The sequence below is a fragment of the Eurosta solidaginis genome, chromosome 5, assembly GCF_040869045.1.
Source record: "Eurosta solidaginis isolate ZX-2024a chromosome 5, ASM4086904v1, whole genome shotgun sequence".
NCBI lineage: Eukaryota > Metazoa > Arthropoda > Insecta > Diptera > Tephritidae > Eurosta > Eurosta solidaginis.
Window position 1 is genome coordinate 73,280,137 of NC_090323.1, and position 21,291 is coordinate 73,301,427.

General features: G+C 40.0%; 3 protein-coding genes across 3 annotated transcripts in view; 2 read left to right on the top strand and 1 right to left on the bottom strand.

Moving 5' to 3' along the window:
• The window catches only part of LOC137234010 (uncharacterized), a 274,015-nt gene that overhangs the window by 138,292 nt on the left and 114,432 nt on the right, over nt 1–21,291 (bottom strand). The window lies entirely within an intron of this gene.
• LOC137234009 (tRNA (guanine(26)-N(2))-dimethyltransferase-like) overlaps nt 1–21,291 on the top strand; it is a 454,486-nt gene that overhangs the window by 35,059 nt on the left and 398,136 nt on the right. The window lies entirely within an intron of this gene.
• gdl (gonadal protein gdl) lies at nt 9,344–10,307 on the top strand. The gene is made up of 3 exons (XM_067757420.1): nt 9,344–9,666; nt 9,727–10,021; nt 10,085–10,307. The coding sequence occupies exons 1-3, from the start codon at nt 9,497–9,499 to the stop codon at nt 10,226–10,228; spliced, it is 609 nt and encodes a 202-aa protein (XP_067613521.1). The 5' UTR covers nt 9,344–9,496; the 3' UTR covers nt 10,229–10,307.

Consider the following 21,291-nt stretch of genomic DNA (forward strand, 5'->3'; position numbering starts at 1 on the left):
ATCTTGCAAATGCGGATGCACCCGTGGAATACACTGAAAGGGTAAAGATTCAGAGCTTTATAAATGGCATACGGGACGTCGAAACAAAGCGAGCTACATACGCAAACCCAAAGCCAACATTCGCAGAAACGGTGTCACAAGCTCTGATTCAGGAGACAGCGTCGCTTCTGTGTAAGCCAGTTTTCAAAGCACGCCGTGTGGAAGTAGAAATACCAGATTGGATAGACACAATTTTGGAAGCACTGAAGGGATCACAACAGAAAAATGCCGGAGTTATAAAATGTTTCAAGTGCGGCAACCCAGGTCACATTGCACGACATTGCAGCACCGGTCCCAATAGTTCCAACAATGTGGGTGGCCGTAAACGCAGAACTGAAGGAGATGAGAAAATCTCCAATTCCAGTCAATCGTTAAACTAAAGCGAGTCAGCCGCAAGGGGCGACAGCTTGCTCCCTCAATTGAATGCCCCATAATCTGTATCTCGCAAATTGGAAGAATGTCAAACAATCTTACTGTCGTAGGACAGGTGGATGCAAAGAAACGTTTACTGACTGTAGATACGGGTGCATCTCATTCCATCATTCGATCAGATTTAGTCAACAAGAAGATAAGACCATTGCTTGGAGCAAGATTACGTACAGCCACGGGAGAGGACACCCAGTTAATTGGAGAAGTAGCAATTGGGGACGTCATGGTACTACACAATTTTATAGTGGCAGAGGTTGTTGATGAAATCATAATTGGAGTGGACTTCTTAATCGACCAAGGCATCAAGATCGACGTGCAAAGCAAGACGATGCGATATAAGAACATGGATGTGCCACTTAATTTCTGCTACGAGAGAGGCTACAGCAGTAAACGAGTGCTGGTGGAAGAAAGTCAGAAAATACCAGCAAAATCAGAAGCAGTCATCTGGGCAAAGGTTGATGGAGATTGTGGGATAAACAAATTGTGGGTTGTCGAGGCAGCAAACAGATCAACACCGAACATACTTGTAGGAAAAACCCTGGCTATGACAAAACAGGATGGACGTATTCCGGTGCTCAATGAGTTCAAGTCACCACTCAAACTGACAAAGGAGCTATATTGGGAAGATGCCAAGAGGCTGAAGTAGTTATTAACTGTGAACAGCTCCAGGAACACGTTTCAACTAGCAAGACTGATCTTTCAAATGACATCACTGCATGGACGGAGGGGCTAGATGAAGATTATCGGAGTAAGGCAAAGCAACTGCTCCTAAAGTACGCAAACATATTTGACCAGGATGGTTCGAAACTAGGCCGCACCAATGTTGTAAAACATCAAATTGACACTGGAGACGCGAGGCCGATGCGTCAAGCTCCTCGTAGTGTTCCACTGGCGAAGCGGGAAGTTGTGAGTCAAATCGTATAAGAAATGAGAGACAGCGGCGTCATCGAGCCATCAGTTAGTCCATGGAGCTCACCGGTGGTATTTGTGAAGAAGAAGGATGGGGAAATGTGGTTTTGCGTGGACTACCGCAAGTTGAACGACGTCACGAAAAAGGATAGCTACCCATTGCCAAGAATTGACCATACTCTGGACTCGCTCTATGATACGAAATGGTTTTCCACACTGGACTTGAAAAGTGGCTACTGGCAAGTGGAGGTGAAGGAAGAAGACAAAGAGAAAACAGCCTTCAGCGTCGGAGATGGTCTTTGACAATTAACAGTAATGCCTTTTGGAGTTTGTAATGCACCAGCTACTTTTGAGATACTCATGGATCAGGTATTGAAAGGAATACATGCTTGGTATACCTGGACGACATTATCGTATTGGGCAAGAACTTTGCTGAACATCTTAAAAACTTGGAGGAAGTTTTCCAGAGAATAGCTGGCGCTGGTCTGAAACTAAGGCCCAAAAAGTGTGCGCTGTTTAAAAAGGAAGTCAATTATATGGGCCACAAGGTAACGACAGAGGGCATCTGCACTGCGAACGAAAAGATAGAGGCTGTAAAGGATTGGCCAAGACCACAGAACCTGCAGGAATTGAGAAGTTTCCTTGGGCTGTGCACATATTACCGCCGATTTGTACCAAACTTTTCCAGCGTAGCCCATAGCCTCCATGAGCTTACAAGAAAAAATAAAGCTTTTGAATGGAAGAAGGAGCAAGAAGTGGCTTTCCAAACATTGAAGGAGCGTTCGTGCACTGCCCCAATGTTAGCATATCAGATTCCAGGAGCAACATTTATTCTAGATACAGATGCGAGTGGATATGCTATAGGAGGCGTTTTATCACAACTGGTCGATGGACAGATGAAGGTAGTTGCATATTACAGCCGTTCAATTGGAAAACCAGAGAGGAACTACTGCGTTACACGCAGAGAGCTGTTGGCATTGGTAGAGTGCATTAAACATTTTCACAAATACCTCTACGGCCAGCGATTCCGTGTCAGGACAGATCACGCAGCGTTGAAATGGCTTCTGCAGTTCCGTAATCCGGAAGGAAAATTGGTACGGTGGATCGAGCGACTACAAAGCTATGACTTTTCCATTGAGCATCGAAAAGGTAGTACCCATGGAAATGGCCGATGCAATGTCACGAAGACCATGTAGTTTGGAATGCAAGCACTGTTCAAAGGCCGAGGCTAAAGAAGACATTATAGATGTCCGGCTAATGACTATAACGTGTGCGGATGAATGGAACAAGGAACAACTAAGAAAGTGTCAGCTAGAAGATACAGGTCTGTCACATGTTATGCAAGGGCTCGAACGAAACGAAAGACCAAGCAGAGAGGAGATGTCAGCAGAGAGTCCCATTGCGAAGTCATATTGAGCACAGTGGAACAGTTTAGAATTGATATCCGGTTGCTTGCATCGAGTATGGGAGAGTGAGGACGGTCAATGCAAGAAGAAACTGATAGTTGTTCCCAGAAAGAGGATTCCTGACGTGCTCAGCGAGCTACACAATGGTCCAAGTGGAGGTCATCTTGGAAACACGAAGACACTCGGGAAAATTAAGCAGAGATTCTATAGGGTTGGTTGCCGTCAGTCGGTCACCGAGTGGATTGCCAGCTGCGAGGTATGCAACAGAGCGAAAGGGCCCAAAACCCGAAGTCATGGCCAGATGAAGCAGTATATTTCAGGTGCACCATTTGAAAGGATCACCATGGATGTCGCAGGTCCATTTCCTACTAGCAACCGCGGAAACAAATGCGTACTGGTGGTTATGAATTATTTCAATAAATGGCCAGAGGTATACCCAATCCCAAACCAAGAAGCAGAAACAGTAGCAGAAGTGGTTAAAAACGAATGGGTTGCAAGGTATGGTGTACCAATGGAGTTACATTCTGAGCAAGGCAGGAATTTTGAATCAGCTGTGTTCCAAGAAATGTGCAAGAAGTTGGGCATTCGAAAAACACGGGCAACTGCATTGCATCCTCAGTCCGATGGTATGGAGGAACGTTTCAATAGAACCTTGGAGGAGCATTTAAGGAAAGTAGTAGACACGTACCATAAGGAGTGGGATATACCCATATCATTATTCTTGATGGCTTACCGATCGGCAGTGCATGAGACAACGAGCCAAACACCCGCAAAGGTAATTTTTGGCAATGACCTTCGACTGCCAGCTTATTTGAAGTTTGGGATAGATGCCGATGCGGAGAGAAATGTCAAGAAATCCACTATTATTTTGGAAGAAGAGCTGAGAGAGATAAACGATCTTGTAAGGCATCGAGCAAAGATTATGAGTGAAAACATGGGAGCCAGATACGATAAAGCAATTAATTCGGAAGGTCTTCAGGAAGGAGATTTGGTGCTGTTATACAACCCACAACGATAAACAGGTTTGTCCCCGAAATTGCAGTGTAATTAGGAAGGCCCATACAAAGTTGTAAAACGGATCAACGATGTAGTGTACTGCATACAAACAATTGGCAAACCACGAACCAAAATGAAAGTGGTTCGTTTGGAAAGGCTGACAGCTTTTAGATCGCGAGAAGGGATATTATCATCTCTAAGCCAATACTAAGCAGTGACTCGTATGCACATCAACAAATCAATCATTATGTCCATACAAGCAGCGGAGAAACACACAAACACATGTATATATCTGAGATACTCCCAAAAGTAGGCAATCATCTGTGGAAGTATCACTCACATACACACGCGCATATGAGAAGCTATAAAGTGCATCTGTAGTTATAGCTGGCAATTTTACAACTGGTAAACAAATAGTAAATTCTAGAAACGCCTAGAAATATGCAGACGAGGAAATCGAAGAGTATAAAAGCAACACCAGCTGAGGCATGGCAATCAGTTTGATTTAATCACGCTATCTGTCGAGAAGTAGAAGTGTTATTGTGAACGTTTGATTCACAATGCATAAAACCTCAGACCTTAATACATATTGTAACGATTTTACTTGCAAATGCCTTTATTAAAGTACTTTGCAATAACACTTATACTTTGCAACTAGCTGGCTTAACAACCAAACTGATTGATAGCTCAAATGAAACTCTACTTTCAAAATAATACTGCTATGGCTCGCTAGATAGCGTCTTAATCGAAACTGCTTGATAGCTCAACTCAAACTGAATTCCAGCGCCTCTACATTTGCTGCCTTTTATGCTCTCTGATTTCAACGTTTGCATCTTCTAGGCGCTTCCAGAATCTACTAGTTACCATCAGCTCTCAAACTTCTCAGCTGTAACTACAATTGCACGATTTTATAGCTTCTCTCATTGCATACTTTCAGGAGTATCTCAGATGTATGCATGTGCTTGTGCATTGATTCTCCGCTGCTCGTATACGTATATGGTACATATGTGTAGACGCAATTATTGTTTCGTTTATGTAGATACATAATGATTGAATTATTGATGTGAATTCACGTCACTGCTTAGCATCGGCTTAGAGATAGCAGCACCCCTTAGTTTTGCTAATATTCGTAACACTGCCCTCCACCTAAGTCTGGTCGTCCCGATCAGACAAATCGCTCGATCTAAACGCTGCTAGCATCGCCAAATGTACCACTCTTCTATTTCGTGATTTCCCAATTTCTTGTATGCGGTAGATGACATCACTGATCGTCTTCAAAACTCTGTACGGGCCTTCCCAACTGCACCGATATTTGGATGGAACACCTTTCCGCCGGTGAAGGTTGTATAGCAGTACCAAATCTCCCTCCCGGAAACCTTCCAAATTATTTTCCTTTTCGTACCTGTGTTTCATCTTACTACTCATTATCCTGAATCGTTCCCTCGCACTCTGTTGCTTGGCCAATGAAGAACTACTTCGCATAGCTTGATCTTGACGGATTGACTTTGCATCATCAGTATCGTCTTGACGTTTCACAACAGTTGTGCGCGCTGGCTTGAAACCACCCTTGCATTTTTTCTGGAAAATTGTTTCAGTCGTTTTAGTGCGTCCATTAGGGTTTGTCAATGCCAGTCTTTTTCCCGCAGGTACTTTTAATTTCGCACTGCTGCGGTCTTCTCAAACTGTAGCTTGAAGACCTGGCAAGGAACAGAACCGTCAAATGATGGTGTTTTTACCTTTGGATTGCTTGCTGAAACAGCTGGGCGGTTTAGTTGTAACTGCTCCATACGACCTTTTAACGCTTCTATTTCGGCATCAATTTTGTCCTCGAGTTGTAAAATTTTTACATCCTGCTCTTCCAGTTTCACAAAGAGCTGCGATGATACCTGTTCCAAAATTTGTGCCGACATTTCAGATATACGTGCCTCTTGCGCTTCAGGTTGAGATGCCAAATATGTCTTCTGTTCTTCCAATTGTGATGTTATACGGGTTTCCTGCGATTCCAGTTGGGATACCAAATACGTCTTCTGTTCTTCCAGCTTCAATCTTCGATGTTATGCGTGTCTCCTGCGATTCCAATTGTGATGACATGTTGGTAGATATTTGTGATGACATTTCGGTCATTTGTGCCGATATTGCAGCCAATATCATGTTCAGGTCTGTGTTCGCCATTGTCTGCGGTGTTTCTTCCATTTTTGTTATTTCCTCGCCATCAAGATGAAAGTCATACTCTTCCATATCAATTCCTTCTGCTTCCATTGCCTCTCGTAGCCGTGCCTGAAGTTCAAGTTTAACGCCGCTTGTATTCAATCCAAGGCTCTCCAACTCCTTCTTCAGTTGCTGGATCTTCAATTCACTGAATTATGCCATGTCCCTGTTGTCCTCTGGAATTTATTCAACAATTCCTCTTCTGACACCAATTTTAACGATTTTACTTGCAAATCCTCTTATTTGCCCTTCTGCTAAGTTCGAATCACTAAACTGTTGAATAAATAACACCAATATTGAATAATGGAAAAATGGCCTTTATTAAAGTACCTTACAATAACACTTATACTTTGCAACTAGCTGGCTTAACAACCAAACTGATTGATAGCTCAAATGAAACTCCACTTTCAAAATAATACTGCTATGGCTCGCTAGATAGCGTCGTAATCGAAACTGCTTGATAGCTCAACTCTGATTTCCAGCGCCTTTACATTTGCTGCCTTTTATACTCTCTGATTTCAACGTTCGCATCTTCTAGGCGCTTCCAGAATCTACTAGTTACCATCAGCTTACATAATGATTGAATTATTGATGTGAATTCACGTCAGTGCTTAGCATCGGCTTAGAGATAGCAGCACCCCTTAGTTTTGCTAATATTCATAACAATATATATGTAAGCAGCGACTAGAGGCGCTGAAGTTAAGGGCCAGTTAATGGTGACTTAACCATAACCAGATGAAGCAGCTGATCGAACCAACCTTATGGAAGTCAATGTAATCGATTAATGGTACCATACCATAACGCCCTACCCTAACCATACCATAGCCAACCAATTGGTCTTTGTTTTTTCGCCATATCCATAACCTACATATTTTTGAGTTGGTGAATTTATTAACTTTTGGCATATTTTATTTATTGTTTTGGATACGTTTTGATTGAGAGACTTATTTTTTGTAGTATATGTTTGAAATTTTTTGCGTTTTCTTAATTTTTATAAAAATTTCACGATTTTTAGGTTAAGGCACCAATAACTGATGCCAATTGATATGGATAAGTAAAACTATGGTTATGACTATGGCGTTATGACTATGTCACCACTGGCCCTTTATTACTTAGGCATACACACATATAGACAGGAGACAGAAACGAGAAGTAAGCAGCTATGAGATACAGAAACGGGGCAACAAATAAGCATGAGTTCGAGACGGCTTTTCCCGAAAGGTCTGATCGATGATCGATGCGATCAGACTTAAGAGGATAGTAAAGTAAAAAATATTGGAAACTTAGCTTTGAAAGATATGTCGTAGCAATACCAGGCCCAGTGGTGTATCCAGGGGGATGATGGGGCGATCGCCCTTTTGCGGGTAAAAAAAACCGTATCATCTCTTAGGCCGGGTTTGTCAGTACGTGTTTAAACTACAGTTAAAGGCCCAATTAATGGTGACTTATCCATAACCAGATAAAACAGCTGATCGAACCAACCTTACGGAAATCAATGTAATCGATTAATGGTGCCATACCATAACGCTAAAGCCATAACCATACCATAGCCAACCAACTGGTTTTTGGTTTCTCGCCATATCCATAACCTAAAATTATTTGAGTTGTTGAATTTAATAACTTTTTGTAGATTTTATTCATTGTTTTGGATACGTTATGACTAAGAGACTTATTTTTTGTGGAATATGTTTGTAATTTTTTGCGTTTTCTTCATTTTTATGAATTTTTAGGTTAAAGCACCATTAGGCAAGGTGCACACGAGGCTACGCGTCATAGACCCGTACAAGATATTTCATATAGCTACAATTTCTCTACGCTTCAAGATCTGCACACGAAGCTACTTTCGAGCGTCGCTAAACAAAGCAAACAATTATTGAAAAAAATAAAAAATTAAATTTCTTCAGCGATATCCGTCGCCCAAACCAAAGGAAAATAGGTATTAAACGTTGTTTGCATCCCCGTGCCTTTGTAAATTATGAATGGCAATTTTCAACCACCGCGGACTAGAGAAAAGGGTGATTTCTAGTTTCCAACACTTTTTAGTCTTTTAAACGCTTCAACAATGTCTAACCAAGCTGTTGTGGTTTTTAATACTCTTTTTCGCATAAGTAATATACCTTTCACGCCCTTTTATTAACTAAAGTAACATTTTTTAACTAATTACACAAATTTGCATACAAAAAATGTAAACAAACATCTTGTTCTTCCTTTTTTTCAAGCGTACGTACGCTCAGCGACCAACATTGCTGTACGCTTAGCTACACGAAAATTTCATGCTTTGTCGCTTTCATGCAGCTGACGCCTCGTATGCAGCTCTCCATTCAAATACATTTGTTCGGCATCAAAGCGTACAAATTTCGCCTGCAGCGTCTATGACGCGTAGCCTCGTGTGCACCTTGCCTTAATCGATCACATTGGAGGAGGTTATGGATATGGCTATGGTTCGACTATGGCGTTAGAGTTAAGGAAGTTTAATTGGCCCTTAAAGTTAACTGAAGTTTAACCCTGCCACTTCGGCCGCTTAAGCTGAGAAGAGCAGCAAAATTGTATGTTATCGAACAAAGTGGCAAGGTTAAACTCTAGTTAACTTTAACTGGAGTTTGAACTCGCACTGGCTTGTTTGTTTTAAACAAACTTAATGGTGTTTTGCTTCTATTTTTTTTTTTTAATATTGTTTACACACCTACACCAATACTTATACCGTATTAGGAGGGAGGGCGACAAAAAAATTGAAGAAAAAATCCGGAGATATTTGCAGTTGAAGTTGTCGATTTTCATGTGGTTCTTGTAATGTTGGAGTACCCAACAAAAATATTGTGAACATAAGTGTTCTTCGCGGTTATAGTTTTGGTTTCCACACCGGTGTTGGACCCACCCAGGGTAATTTTTATAAAGGCGGCCGAAGGGCGCCATTGCAGAAAGTTGTTTTGCGCAAAAATACTATGGATCCCACCCCCGGTTTCAGAGGGACCCACGGGTCAATTTTCGGTTTTTCGTTAAAATCTTTTGAACGAGTTAAAGCTTTTATTTTCCGCGTTCGGATTATTATTACTGATGTCAAGACGCGTTGTTCGACACCTTTCTCGATATATTTGCTAGCGTATTAGCAGTCGTCCCTCAACTAGACTTTTACCAAGAAACTTTCGCTTTGCGTGGAAATAGAAATTGTTATGTACAGCTCGGGCGTAACACACTACCGTGAATACACAAATCAGCTCATTGAATTACTCTTTTGCATGGCGGAACGATGCAAGGTGGCAGCATGGAACAGCTGATTATAAACTTTTTTTATTTGATTTGCTACATCACCTTCCGGCGCCGTACGTTTTGACATTTGTCCATCGAATTTACAAAAACAAAGTACATGGAATTTTTATTTATGTTTGTAGGTATGTCACCATGCTGCCACCTTGTATCGTTCCGTTATGCTCTTTTGTTTTTAAGAAATGAAAAAGGAGAAGCAATATTTATAAACAAAATAGTTTCAACAATTGTCAAAATCGTATTCAATGGAGACTGAACTCCCATCAACTAGTGCCGGTGCAATAGCAGCTTGCAGTTCAAATTCTATTAGTAGCACACACACACCGGACTATATACAGCTAACGCCGGAGTTGCTGCAGCGTAAACTCTACTTTATGGTTGATCAGCTCAAGCAGATGCATGCACAATTGCCGGAGTAAGTGATTGAATAAATGTAATTGTGGAATTTCATTCACTATAATATCTTATCCTTTAGAAACTACCAGATACGTATATCTTATGAACTGCTTACTGAACTTGCAAATTCATTATTGAACGAAACAATCTTTGAGATAGTGAAGGGTCTCATGGAAATACAAAATGTTACCGAAAAACATTTGCTAACTCTACGAAAACAAGTTGAAACTGATTTTGAGCTAGAAATGCAGGAATGGCGAAGTAAAATTACTGATCCTGAGGAGTTAAATCATATTGAACAACTTATGCAAGTGAAACATTCAAAAAAAATGCGAGAAACTGATATGAAATTGATTGCGTTGTTGGATCAAAAGGCAAAACTAATGTTGTTATTGTACTGATATTGAAATATCGTAATTTTTCTTACAAAACTTCAGGTTAAGGATCAGCAGAGCACACTGCATAAGGCTGGAGTAGCTGGCTTCTATGTCACGGATAACCCGAGGGAAATCAAAATTCAAATGTTTTTACTGGACTTCTTGATTCGACTTAGTCGCATGAAATTTGAACTAAACAAATAACAAGATGAATAGAACGTGGTCTTCACGTTTTACCTAATACCAGCTTATACCTATTAAAAGTTTCTCCAGCTATTCTTTACTCATCCAATATTTTTCGTCTAGAAACCAAAAAAACCTACAAAAATTTCCATTTTACAGTCAAAAGTTAATAAGATAGAGAAGAATTGCATTTAAAATTAGCCAGTTTTATGCACTTTACGCTAAGCAGACAAAACAAAAGATCAAAAATTAATCCCAACCATGCTGTTTTAAATTTAAATAAAAAAATAAATTTAAGGCGCGATAACCTCCGAAGAGATCTAAGCCGAGCTTCTCTTCCAATTTGCGTCGTGCTCCTCTTGCTTTTCCCTACAATTTAGCCGGACGGGACCTACATGTTTTATGCCGACTCTGAACGGCATCTGCAAGGCAGATCAGTTTTCACTGAGAGCTTTTCATGGCAGAAATACACCCGGAGCGCCTGCCAAACACTGCCGAGGGGCGACCCCGCTTTGAAAATTTTTCTTCTAATTGAAAAACCTTATATCTAAAATTTTGATGTTGCTTTGCCCGGGGTGTGAACCCAGGGCATACGGTATGGTAGGCGGAGCACGCTACCATCACACCACGGTGGCCGCCAAATTTAAAAAGCTTAAATTTAATCAAATTTCTCAAAAAGGGATAACAAGTGCATCGGCGAAGCCGAAAGTAAAACCAACATAGTTCTTTTTCATCGCTCCATTCAATGGGTGGGACCACTCACAAATTGTAATCGATATCCTCTTCATGTGTCCGTGTCCAAGGAAACTTCCAGTTCCACCAGGGGTGGACCAGAGAGAAAGGGGTATTCGAGACGTTGGTTCCACATTGCAATTGAAAAGATGGATGGTGTCATGTGGGGCACGTAACAAGCAGGACATACATTATGTTTATCGGGGTTGCTAGGTAAGAGTTTAACCTATTACAGATCGGATTTGAACCAAAATTTACCTTTCCCGAATCAACCCCGACATATATAATGGCACCCCCGCCAACGGGTTAGGGGGTTAGAATATACACGCGGCAGGTATGTCCGTCGTAAGTGGCGACTAAAATACCATATTGATTGTTGTTGTTATTGTTGTTGTTGTTGTAGCGATAAGGAAACTCCCCGAAGGCCTTGGGGAATGTTATCGAAGTTGGTGGTCCTTTGCCGGATGCAGATCCGGTAGGTTCCGGTACCAAGCCCGACCATCTCATGATCGAGCCCCAGCGGGTAAGGGGGTAAGAATATACCCGCGGTAGGTATGCCTGTCGTAAGAGGCCACTAAAATACCTGATTCAAGGGGTGTGTAGCGCACCCTTCAGGTTGCCAGCGAAATAAAGCTTCCCCAAACTTATTTGTCAACCACCTATCCGCGGCGAATCCTGTTTCACTAACAGACGAGGCTCTGGCGACCCCAAGCTCCTCATGGAACTTGGGGTGGGGAGGGAGGGGATGGCCTGAAGGTTTAATGTGGCCACATAAATCGTTCCCGAGATGGTCGGGCTAGCACCTTAATGGTGCTGTGGTACCGGAGCGTACCGGATCTTGTATCCGGCAAAGGACCATCACATCGATAACACTCCCCAAAGCCTTCGGGGAGCAACCTTATCGCTACGACAACAACAACAACATCTCGGGATCGATTTGGTATGACCACATGCGACCTAGGCTTGTCCCCACATGACACCAGCAATCTCTTTAACTCTATTGTAGAACCAACGCTTCTAACACCCCCCTCATTATGGTCCACCCCTGTTGAAACAACCCGAACATCTGGGGAACGATTAATATGACCACATTAAACCTTCCTAGGCTATCCCACCCTCCCCACCCCCCAGTTCCATGAGGAACTTGGGGTCGCCAGAACCTCGCCTGCTAAATATGTGTATGATACACTCATATTAGTAACAGGATTCCCCTCGCGTATGTGAGGTTGAAAATTGGGTTGAGGGATCTTTGAAGCTATACAGCTTTGTATTGCGCTTATCAACCCCCCTCGAATCCGAGATGCGCATCACTCCAGCTCAACTTCGATCTGGGTACTGTAACAGGTTAAACTATCCAGAGTCAACCCCGACATACATAATGTATGTCCTGCTTGCAATATGTCCCCACATGACACCAACCATCTGTTGTTGTTGTTGTTGTAGCAATGCTTCGCCCCACCTAATAGCTGCGACCGGTCACAAATTGTCATCAATATCCTCTAAGGGGAGTCCAAGGAAACTTGCTGTTTCCACAGGGGTGCACCATAATGAAAGGGGTGTTAGAGGCGTTGGTTCCACATTACAATTAAAGAGATGGTTGGTGTCATGTGGGGACACATTGCAAGCGGGGCATTCATTTTGTATATCGGGGTTGATTCTGGATATGTAAGAGTTTAACCTGTTACAGTATCCAGAACGAAGTTGAGCAAGAGTGACACGCGTTTCCCTGGGGAGTATGCGTTCCTCTTCCGCGAGTTTTGGATACTTTTCTTTAAGTACTGGATTCACCGGGCAATTCCTGGCTTAAAGGTCCGACGCCTGTTTGTGGAGTTCACCAAGGACCTGCTTGTGTTTTTTTGCTTCATACGGCTGAGTTCTCAGGTGCCGTATTTCATCAAAATGCTTACGGAGATGACTCCTTAAGTCCCTAGGCGGTGTTGGCTCTTCAATCAGATGTCTGTTGGGATGCCCAGGTTTCTGGGTATTCAACAGGAACTGTTTGGTTAGCATCTCATTTCTCTCCCTAATGGGGAGTATTCTCGCCTCATTATGTAGATGGTGTTCTGGGGACATAAGAAGACAGCCCGTGGCGGTTCTGAGCGCAGTGTTTTGGCAGGCCTGTAGCTTATTCCAGTGGGTAATTTTTAGGCTTGACGACCATATACGGCAGCGTAGCATGCAATCGGCTGGCCAATTGCTTTGTAAGTGGTAATGAGCGTTTCTTTGTCTTATCCCCAAGTACTGCCAAAGGATTTGAGGATTTTATTACGGCTCTGGATTTCCGGTACAATTGCGGCTGTGTGCTCACCAAAATGTAGATCCTGATCAAACGTCACACGCAAGATTTTAGGGTGTAGGACAGTCGGTAGCGTAGTGCCATCGACGTGGATTTAAAAATGGTCGACATTTGGGACGTCCATGTTTTAGATAAGGTCGCGGAAGATTTAGTCGGTGATAATTCCAGGTTTCGCGAGGCGAAAAAACTGAGAGATCAGGGGGGAAGCCGTATATTCTGTTGCAATGTTCATCGATCTGTCGGCCTGTGGCCATTATTGTGCAGTCATCGGCGTAGGAAACGATAATAACTCCTTCTGGTGGCGAAGGTAGCTTAGATATGTAGAAATTAAACAGGGATAGGACACCACCCTGTGGCACCCCTTGTTTAATTCTGCTTGGTTTTAATGTTTCAATTCTAAATTCCGCCGATGCCTGCCGACCACTCAGTTAATTTGCGGTTCACCTTTTAAGACATGGGGGAAGGGTAGACCCTTCCAGGTCTTGCAGTAACGTGCCATGGTTGACCGTATAAAAAGCTGTTGATAGGTCTAGCGCAACGAGTACTGTTCTACGGTGGGGGTTTTGATTTAAACCGCAATTTATCTGGGTGCTGATGGCATTTAGCGCGGTGGTGGTGCTATGGAGTTTTCTGAAACCATGCTGATGACAGGCTAGCTGCAAATTTGCTTTGAAGTAGGGGAGCAAAATGGCTTCAAGCGTCTTGGCTACTGGCGATAGGAGAGATATCGGGCGATATGACTCTCCGATGTTAGCTGGTTTCCCAGGCTTTAGTAGCGGGACCACCTTGGCCATTTTCCATTTTTCGGGTATGCCAAAAGTGGAAAGAGATAGGTTGAAGACATGTGGTAAATATTTGAAACCCTCTTTCCCTAGTCTGTTAAGCATCGGCATGGCTATGCCGTCTGGGCCCACTGCTTTATATGGTTTTGCATGACCGATGGCATCCTCAACCTCTTTGGCGGTGATGGTAATTGAAGACGCGCCGAATTAATGAACAAGATCGTTAATGAGCAGACATGAAAACCTTTTGCACATTTTTCGAGCAGGAAAATTGTGGTAAAACATTTTAAAAAATTAATAAAAAGTTGTGCAAAATAAAGTGTTTTGTTCGCGCTTCACAAAATGTAACAAATAATGTAATAATACGGTATTGAATTCCTAATATAATAGGAGTTAACTTTGAGAAAAAAGACTCAAATAAATTTATTTAATAAACAAATTTAAACACATACATATACTAATAAACGGTGAAGTAAATCGAAATAAGGCAAAAGCAAAATGGGTATGTGCGCGAAATGCAATCACTCTATAAGAGGAGAGACAGGTATACGATGCGAGGGTGTGTGTAATAAAGTGTACCATTTAAGCCTTGCATGTGCAGGTGTTGATAAATATTGTGTTAAAATGTTTGAGGAAAAACCTATGGCACGATTTATGTGTGATGAATGTGTTACATATATTCAGAATGTAGACTTGGTGCTACAAGAAATGCAAATGAGTGTGAAGAAAAACAATAAATGAGTATAAATATGAGTTTGAAGAGGTGATGAAGAAAAGCCAAAATGAAATAAAGGCTTTATTGGAAGCTGTAGAGGGTCGATATACTCAAAGAGTAGCAACTATGGAAAGATCACAAAAGCTGTTTGAGAAAAAAATTGGTGAGATAAAAAGCTTATATGAAATGATAGAAGAAGTGAAAAATAAAACTGAAATAATCGGTAAAGACAATGAAAAGGTATGTAACGAAATAAAGAAAATTAGTAGTAATAATAAGGAAAAAGGGCTGTCATATGCAGAAGTAATGAAAAATAATAATAAAAAAGATGAAAACAAAAGCAAAGTTACTACAGTGCCTGAATTAAAGAAACGTACTCCTATTATTGTTAAACCGAAAGTAAAACAATCGTGTGAAAAAACCAAGAAAGATTTAAACAATAAAATTAATCCTAAGGAACTAAAGATAACAGATATTAAAGCTGGTAATAATGGTATTATGGTGATCGATAGTGTTGATGAAAATGAAAGAGACAAAATAAAAGAAATAATGGACAAAGAAATTAGCAATGAATATGAGATAAAGATACCTCGTGAATATAAACCAAGACTATTTATAACAGGTATGCAATTTGAAAAGAATGGTGATGAATTAACTGAATGTCTACGAAAACAAAATAAATGCTTTGAACAGGGTGAAGTAAAAATTATTAAGCAATATAATGTTAAAGTTAGTCACAAAAATTATTATAATGCAATAGTTGAGGTGGATGTGGAAATATTCACTGAAGCGTTAAAATTAGATAAACTGAATATAGGATGGGAAAGGTGCAAAGTATACGATGGTGTTGATATAACAATGTGTTTTAAATGTAAAGGATACAACCATAAAGCTAGTGAATGCAATAATGAAGATGTTTGTAGCAAATGCTTGGGTAAACATAAACCCATGGAGTGCAAGGAACAACCAAAAAACATGTGCATAAATTGTATTAGGGCTAATGAGAAATTAAATCTAGGGCTTGATACCAATCACCCTTGCAATAGCAGACATTGCCCTGTCTACTTAAAACACTTAAATGTAAAAAAACAAAGGCTAGGATACTAGCAACTAACAATCAGGCCACTGGCTCACCTGGAACATGCTAATGTTATGCAACGTAGAGTATCAAAGTACCAAAAACGATCCACAAAGGACATCAACAATGACTTTAAATGCATCTATTTAAACATAAATAGCCTAGTAGCTAACAAATCAGAGTTGGAAGTGTTGGCGGAAGTTCATAGACCAGGCATCATACTGTGCTCTGAAACTTGTACAACCAAAGATATTATAGACAATGAATTAAAAATAGCAACCTATAAAATGATAAGATGTGATTCCCACAGTAGGCACACAGGAGGTGTGTTAGTTTATGTACATAGTACAATTGATGTTAAAGTAATCTATAATGATAACATAAATGAAAACGTTTGGTGCATTGTAATAAAACTGAAGAAGGTTGATAAAAAGTGGCAGATTGGAGTTCTGTACCACTCGCCGAGCACTAGTGATGCAGCTTTTGTTGAATACCTAAATGAAATTCTAATTGATAAATATGAAAAAAGTAACCATAATATAGTAGTCGGTGATTTTAATATTAACATGAACTGCATTTCGACATATAGTACTAAATTAAATGAGATATTTGCTGTGATGGGGATGAGCCAAAAAATAGAATTTAATACGCGAATCACAGATACAAGTGAATCGAAAATTGATCTATTATTTTCAAACTCGGATGAAATTCTCTGTAATAATTTGCAGGAATACAAAATATCTGATCATGAAACTATAAAATTTAATATTAAAACGTCCAAAGTATACAAGATGAGACTGACCAAAAAAATCATAGCATGGGACAAATATAATAGTGATATTTTAATAAGCGTCCTTAGATCATTTAACTTCAACTTTACTATAAACTTATCAATTGATGTAAAAGTCGAATTAATTAATAATATAATGATTCAGGCTATGGAAAGTTTAACCTACGAGAAAGAAGTGCATATTAAGTTAATGAATAAATGGTATGATAGAGAATTGGCACAAATGAATAAATATAAATACAATATGTACACGCGTGCGTTACAAACTGGAGAGTGGGATGAATATAAAAATATAAATAGGTCTTACAAAAAATTAGTCAAATTGAAAAAAATAAAGTATATGGAGAATAAAATCATTTTGAATGAATATAATGCTAAAGAAATGTGGAAATATCTCAAACAAACGGTTAACCAAACTAAAGATAACGAAGGGATAAAAAAGTTGATACTGGATGGCATACTGGTTGAAAACGAAACCGATCTGGCGAATGGTCTAAATAGATTTTTTGTAAACAGTGTGATTGAAATTAATAATAACATCGAAACCTGTCAAGTAGCACTAGAGGATACACAAGTCCATTCAAAATTAAAGTTTGCTGAAATTACCACCGATGATGTTATTAATATCTTAACAGACTTTAAATATAAAATAGGTGGAAGAAAACTGCTATCCGAAGGTGTACTAAAATATTGTATATCGTATACCGGATATTTCTATGCTCAAATAATTAATAACAGCTTAGAAGATGGTGTAGTACCTGAAATGTGGAAAACGTCAACAATAATACCTGTGGAAAAAGTTAAAAAGACAATGCAACCTGAAGAACTTAGACCCATAAATACCCTGCCAAGTGATGCTAAAATTCTCGAAGTCGTTGTTAAGAATCAGTTGGTGAATCATCTTGAAGTAAATAATATATTAGTCTACCAACAGTCAGGATTTAGGAAAAAACACTCCTGTGAGACAGCGCTGAACTTGGTGATATCTGATTGGAAAGAAGAGCTAAACAACAAAAAAGTAGTGGTTTCAGTTTTCCTTGACCTCAAAAGAGCTTTTGAAACGGTGGATAGAGAGATATTAATAAAAAAAATGCAGCGGATTGGCATAACTGATATTGAACTTAAATGGTTCCGCAACTATTTAAAGCAGAGAAAGCAGAAAACAGTTATAAATGCTGTGACGTCGGATGAATTAGAGGTACCCATAGGGTTACCTCAAGGCTCAGTATTGGCACCTATATTATTTCTTATATACATAAATGACATAGTCAATGCTATCGAAGGTTGTGAAATTAGACTTTTTGCGGATGATGCATTAATTATGATAAGTGAAAATAATATTAATACTGCACTCGCCAAAATGTAACATGAAATAAATAACTTGTATAAATGGTTGTGTGGTAATAGACTGAAACTAAACATAAATAAAACTAAATATATGATAATAACAAGGAGGAATATCAATGAGGAGGATATAGCGGAGCTAAAAATAAATGATGAAATCATACAAAGAGTTAACAGTATAAAATACTTAGGAATAATAATTGATAATAAACTCAAATTTGAAGATCATATAAATTATACAATTAAAAAAGCTGCTAATAAAATAGGAGTGATGCAGAGAACAACGAAATTCATTCAGAAAAAGTACAAAATAATCTTATATAAATCAGTTATAGAACCGCACTTCGTGTACTGCCCGTCCATTCTATTCATAATATCGGATAAAGAAGTAGACAAGCTCCAAAAGCTTCAAAATAGATGCATGAGATTTATTCTTCAGAAACCTAGAGATACACGAACGGCTGACATGTTGAAGACTTTAGACTGGTTAAGTGTGAAACAGAAGATTTTTTTCCACTCCATGAAATTCATATTTAATATTAAACATGGAAATGTACCTGAGTATTTAAATAAAAATATAGCATTAGTTGAGCAAACTCACAACATAAATACGAGGAGCAAACATAATTTCAAATTGCCGTTTTTTAGAACTGAAATTGATCAACAGAACATTTTCTACAAGGGTCTGAAAAGTTACAATGAACTGCCTATGGATATAAAAAGTTGCAACCAAATAACAGTATTTAAAACAAAATTATATGAATATTGTAAAACCTTAGCTATAAGATAAAAAACTGTAATATTTTCAAATTTACGAATTAGGCTTCTGGCCGTAATAAATAAATAATCTAATCATTTATGTTCATGTGCGTGTCTGTTGGACCTCCGCCTATCTTTGTCGACCGTTGAATGCATTATACACAGACAGCACTTTATCGCAGAGAGGTTACAACCGCTTAGGTGCTCCTCCCATTTCACCCGCTTGTGTTCATCCACAAGCAATCTGATGCGTTGGTTTATATCCCTTATTTGGGGGTCGCCGGGATCGAGCTGTCTTATAAGGTCACGTTCTCTCGCTAAACTTGCGGCCTACGCCGGGAGGTGGTCCGAATTTCGTGAATACTACCGGCGGGATGAAACGAGCCGAGGCGGATTCAATGACCTTGCGGAGAGCACGCTCCCCTTGCCAGGCATCAGTCGGGATAGGGAGGGCAGCAAAGCGGTTGTCTGTATAGGATTTGTATTCGTCTCACTTTCCTTCTTTAAAGTTAATGAAAGTGCGTTTTTCTGTGACGATGAAGTCGGCGGTACGCTCGAGCGAAATAAGTATAGGCAGGTGGTCGGATGCCAATGTTACAATCGGCTGCCAGTTCACGCAGTTCGCTTCCCAAGGCAGTCGGTTCTGTGTACCGGAGCGACTCGGGATTTTTCCCGACCAAGGACTGTCATTTCAGTGTAACCCCATTTAATTTGTTGCGTCCCTCCCACAAATTGTCATCCTCCCAGCAGCTCCTTGCAGCAGGACTGCTCCATACTCTCTTACTCCGGGAAGGCATCGAATCCAATCCGGGTACGTCTCCTGACCCCGGTCCTGAGAAATGGTTTTGCTGCATCTGCCGGAAAAGAATCTTTTTAGGACGGTCATACTCTGTTCAGTGTGTCTCGTGTAAGGGATGGTTGCATCGGACAGGTTCTGGGCTTGATCCCAAAACCCGACGTCCACGTAACTTTTATAAATCTTTTGTGGCTTCTTGCTGTTCACGCCCAAGGGCGTCCCGTAATCTACGCCTAAGCGCCCCCACTACCTTCCAGCAGCCCCGCTGCTCAGCAAGCCACAACAAGTACCCGCTGCTGCTTGCGCCCCACGGCGCCAACAACTCAAACAGCTGCTACCACTCATAACTACTACCTTCGTAGTAGAGTCGGTAGCAATGCTGAGCATCAGCCCCTGCCCCCGTCTTCTCCCCCCTCTTTTCCGGCAGCAATCGTGTAGGTCAGGGAAACAGACTCTTAGTTCCTACCTCCGTTTGCTAGCACAGAATATATATGTTTGCGACATCCGCCCAATTCAGCTCCTGCCTTGGGTGGTGCCACTTTCCTAGATGTTCTGGTCTCCGCGACGGCAACCCCCCGACGGGTTTCATCGCGCCATGTTGCCAGGTCGCAAATCCAAATCATCCGGGTAGCCCAATGCTTGCCCAAGGACGCCCAGGCCCAGGGCACAACAGCAGTTCCGTCCTGGCCTTCCACAACCCAGGCGTAGTCACCCGTCACTTACCCCCAGAGTGGCGGCTGTAGGGTTTGTTTATAATTTTAACTTTACAATATTTTACTTTGTAATTTTATTATTATTTTTAAATGTATTCATGTATTTTTGGTTTTCAAGTTTGAATTTACTTACTTCAAAAATTTTCATTCTGGTGAAAATTCAATTTTTGTACTAACGATTCAATTAAAAATATATTAATTATTACATAAAAATAGTTCCTTTTTTATTTCAATATTGGAACTACAATTGGCGATCCCGCCTTTTGTCGAGTGCAGTAATTTTTTTTTTGAATGTGGGATAATCGTATCCATATCGGTCATCGTATATAATTTCTTGGCATTATAACGGTTTAACATAGAAGAACTAATATTAACATAGAAGAACTAATATTAACATAGAAGAACTAATATTACAGCAAAATTCTAGATGCAGTTGCAGATACATAGAAGAACTAATATTACAGCAAAATTTTAGATGCAGTTGCAGATACATTGAGGAGCTTATATTACAACAAATTTTATGGTGATATACAAACATTTCATTCACAATTAGTCACTACGATTATTGTTCTCAACGCTATTAGCTGTGTGCGTCTTCGTACATACCGTGTATGTTGCTGCGCTTAGAATTAAAATAGAGCTGGTTTCATAGCAATAACGACCATTGATTATATCAATCTTAACAACCTCTGATGTTATCAATGTTAATAAAGTAAGAATTAAACAACGTAAATGATACTTCTGATATACTACTAGCAACATTTTCATCTTCCTGCATCTCAAAAACAATTTCATATTGATACTAAATCTCGAGTAATTAAGCCAATTTATTTACATTCAATTGGTAACTTATTTAGGACTATTTACATTCCATAAGGTAGTAGCAAAATTAAAAAATTTTAAATTGTGAACTCTTCCTTCAGTTTAGTATAGTATTATTTAATATAAATTATATAACTGTTTTCTGATTTAGATTAATTTTGTTTTATTGATTTTCTAACAGGGAACGACTTTTTGTCATCCCTTGTCAAATTTGCTATTTTATTCTCTAACTTTCTTTTTCAAAACGGTTAATATGT

What these genes read in the sequence shown, in the direction of transcription:
- gdl (XM_067757420.1), top strand. Translation starts at nt 9,497, where the DNA reads ATGGAGACTGAACTCCCATCAACTAGTGCCGGTGCAATAGCAGCTTGC. An exon ending in ATGCATGCACAATTGCCGGA is followed by an intron (nt 9,667 to 9,726) that starts GTAAGTGATTGA and finishes CTTATCCTTTAG; the next exon opens with AAACTACCAGATACGTATAT. An exon ending in TTGCGTTGTTGGATCAAAAG is followed by an intron (nt 10,022 to 10,084) that starts GCAAAACTAATG and finishes ACAAAACTTCAG; the next exon opens with GTTAAGGATCAGCAGAGCAC.